The 4,181-nt window shown below is 30.9% G+C and overlaps 1 protein-coding gene across 1 annotated transcript; it reads left to right on the top strand.

Annotated features, from left to right (window-relative positions):
• LOC106294259 lies at positions 1-933 on the top strand. Its single transcript, XM_013729827.1, has 3 exons — positions 1-205; positions 302-504; positions 705-933. The coding sequence occupies exons 1-3, from the start codon at positions 86-88 to the stop codon at positions 889-891; spliced, it is 510 nt and encodes a 169-aa protein (XP_013585281.1). The 5' UTR covers positions 1-85; the 3' UTR covers positions 892-933.
• The last annotated feature ends 3,248 nt before the right edge of the window (positions 934-4,181 follow it).

The following is a 4,181-nucleotide window of genomic DNA, read 5'->3' as shown; positions in this document are numbered from 1 at the left end:
GCTCCCTTCACATAATACTATCAACTTCAACAATAATCCGATCTTTCAAAGTGAAGATTGAAGATAAAACTTTAATACAATAAAAATGGGTGAAAACAAGGGTGGATGCTTTAGTGTTACAATAGTTGTTTGTATATTTTTGATCGTGGGATTAGATGTCATCGCTGGTTTAGTGGCAATTCAAGCCGAAGGCGCCCAAGAAGAGGTACATATATACGTATCTTATATATATATACCATAGTAAACAAATGATGATAATGATGACGATGATGGTTTCATTTATGTTATGCCTATGATGCAGGTGAAACACATGAAGGTGTGGTTACTCGAGTGTAAAGCTCCAAGCCAAAAAGCTTTCGTGTTAGGGATAATAGCATTAGTATGTTTGGCAGCAGCTCATATATTCGCCGTTATGATAGGATGCAGTATCTCCAACATAGTCAAAGTACTCGCCGTACCTAAGATCTCTGCATACATCAACATGGCCTGTCTTTCTCTCACTTGGTAACTAAAAATTTAATACTGTAAAAGTAAAAATAGATGTCATAATCATCACATAAATTGTTTTAAGATTTAAATTTTGCGAGCATATACAACACATTAACATTTGTTATATATAATATATATACAGTATTACTTGAATTTTTGTTATGAAATTGACACTCGGTGGTGGTGTCTATGGATTGGATGATGGTGGAGAACAGGATCGTAGCAATTGCGGGAGCGGGGATACTTACGATGGGGATATGGACGAACAGAGAGTCGAGATCAAAATGTGGATTCACAAACAAACATTTTTTGTCTTTCGGAGGCAAAGTGTGTTTCTTTCATGCCTTTGTCTCTGTCGTTTTTTATTTAACAACTATCATCTCTAAAAGATGTCCTTTGTGAAATGTTCGTATGCATTAATGCTAATTTGTGAAATGTTCATTTTTTTCTTTCTTCAAATCATATTTTATTTAATAAGATAACTTTATGGGGGCCGGGAGAGGGAAAGGAGATTTACTAACCGAGCATGATATCTTTATTGATATCTTTCTCAAATTGTATAAATTGAATACTTTTAATATCAAAACTTGGTGTTTTGTCCGCGATTGCGGCATAATCATTTTATATTTACTTGTATGATAAATTTTTATTTATATTTTCAAAAATTTTAACTGAATATCAAATTATTCATATATTAAAAAAATTATTTATCAAAATATATATGTTTGGTATCGCAATAATTTTTTTTGAAAGCTCTCATATTATAAATATTTTAAATTATTTTATACACTTTATTTTAATAAATAAATCTCTGAAATCACCCAATATTCTCTTTTTGACATATAAAATTAAGATTTTTACTTCATTAATATTTAACCATAGATTTTATGTTTATTAATTTAAATCTTCTATGATTAAAAATATTATATATGGTTAATAACATTATATCTATAGATCTTTTCATTTTAAAAATCATTAAAGGGTATTTTTGGATAACAAAACAATATATATATAGGAATTATATTTTTATTTAAAAATATATATTTATTTTTTGGAAAATTTTATTAGATCACTTTTTATTGAATTATCTAATTTAAAATTTTGTTTTTTTTTATTTTTGGATAATTTTTATTATATTAATTTATAATCAATAATTTAATCTAATAAGTAAATATAATTATTCATTAATGGTAACAACGATTTTAACCAGTGTAAATTTTAACGTGAGAGTTCGAATGCGAAAATCATTTTGCAAAAAAGTAGATGTTTTTTTACTGACTGAAAGTTTATTAACAAATTAGTGTTGATCCCACGCTAGGCATGACCATATTTTTGCTTATAAATAAAACTAATTTTTAAGCTAAATTTCAATCATATATATAACTAAAATCACATGTATAGTTTAACTTTGATTTGTCAGGAGATGTGTATGCATAAAAATATTAACACAGATAATTAATTAACCATAAACATATAAGGGGCCCCAACAATAAAGATAAAATAGATCTGGTTTAAAAATATATATTGATCTTAATTAGATTGTTGAATATAAATATTGATTTGAAACTTTTCTATTTTACTTCTTGATGTCTTGTTCTTTTAATACTTAACGTAATTCTTAATCCGCAATTTATGCTAGTAATTCATTTATTATCTCCATCAAGCTACAAACACAAATATTATTACAAATCCAATTCAAAAAGTAAACGTGGTGGAAGCAAATTTTCCTTTCATCCAAAGCCTTTCTTCCGATTCCACCATGTTTGGTTTTTATCTTTTTTTTTCTTTCTTATCCAAGTCTCTTTGTTCTGATCGAAATCTACCATATTCACTCTTTCTCCAACCTTCTAAGTTCTAAGCTCTAAACCGCTTCTGATGAAGCTATATATGTAGTGCTTAGCAGAAACCAATAACACTATACAAAGAAAGGAAATATGGATTGATAGCATCTGTTTACTTAGAAATCAAACTCAACACTGGCTGTTTTATTTTGTTTTGATAGATTGAATTTTTTTCAGATGTTTTTTTTAAAATATAAATATTTCATTAAATTAGCCCAAAAAGGGGATCGGAACAGTAACACCGTTGCCGTTGCCGTCGAAATAGTGGGCTAGGTTACAGAGGAGAAGAAGCTAGTTTTTTTTTTTTTTTGAAACACTTTTTTTTGAAACACCGAGAAGAAGCTAGCTTACAAGCAAATACTGAAACAAAAGAGACTACAGTTCGAGGGAAAGAAAGCTGAATAGAGTAAGCTCTAGACTCCGGTGGACACCGATGTCAAGAAATCCGGTCAATGAGACTTCACGGCGCCGGTGTGTCCAAGACCCACGTTCCCGTAGTCCTCTAACAGGAAGCTGACACCTTCACCGACGAGCCACCAGAGCGACGGCGCTCACCTGGGGTTCTACCGCACCAGAGATCCAACCGAACCGCAACGAGAGAGAAAGGTACCACCTTGACGACGACGGACGCTTACTCCTTCGTCTTGATGATCAGGTACCGGGTGGGGGAGACGAGACGAGCTCCGACGGACGCTAAACTCTACGTTCCAAAACTCTATCCCACGGTAAAAATGAAAGTAAAAATGGTTAAATTAAACATGAAAAATGGTATTAGGAATATGGTATTTTGGCAATTTCCATAATATTTAATACTTAAAGATGCATCATGAATATTATACATTAGAAAAAAACATTTTCTGTGCCTTGATGATGTTTGATGTTCTTTAATGGATTGTATTATTATGTATAACAGTTTATATGTAATTTTAATTTAGAGAAGAAATCTCACCTTCGAAGACAATTTAAGAAAATAATCTCAGTTTCTCGCTAACAATTTGAGAAATCTCACCTTTGAATATAGGTAGTTATCGATGAAGACAAATAAATATGGAGATTTAAAATGTTAAAGTACTATCTGCGTTTAGAAATAACCGAGAAGAGAGTAGATTAATTTATAGAGGAGATGAAGAAAACATGCAAAATATATAAATCAACGTAGCTTAAAATTTTTGAGAAAAAATTAGAAAGTGGATAGTTAATATTTAAACTTTAGAAAAATAGGAGATCAAAGAAATTTTAATTCTTTTTATTTTTAATTGTTTTGTAAAAAAATTCCACATGTTAGTATTTGATTCGTGGGAAGAATTGTATTTTAGTATATAAAAAATGTCCAAACATTGTGAGAAGGGCTAAAGAACTAAAAACACAAAAGGTCCAAAGGAAGATTACTCATGACAGACATAAAGTTATTTGGGAAATCTGTTTTTTAGAGCAAAAAAATGGTAACTATGTCCCTTTAGACTAATCTATACTACTTTATGTCCTATTAGACTAATTTTTTCCAAAATGACAGTAATGCCCTTAAAATTGTAATTTTTTTAAAAAGATATATATATTGAGTTCGACAAGGGGGATCGATCGATCCCACTTTACAAGGTATAGTGGATCGATCGATCCCGATCATTATTCAGAACAAAAAAAACGCGAAATATATACTGATCGACCTGGTCCATTTCACCCGATCGGCGAAGGTCGATTTACACAGATCGACCGATCTGTAAGGATAGATCGATCGATCCCGTGCCCAGGAAAGAATCCCAAATCGAATTTTTTTGGTTTTGTAGGACTTCAATTCCAAAGCAAGTAATCTTCCCCCTTTCTTTTTATCAACATTAAAACTCCAACCTGAAG

This window comes from Brassica oleracea, chromosome C5 (genome assembly GCF_000695525.1).
Source record: "Brassica oleracea var. oleracea cultivar TO1000 chromosome C5, BOL, whole genome shotgun sequence".
Lineage (NCBI taxonomy): Eukaryota > Viridiplantae > Streptophyta > Magnoliopsida > Brassicales > Brassicaceae > Brassica > Brassica oleracea.
This window is presented reverse-complemented; position numbering and strand designations above follow the sequence as displayed.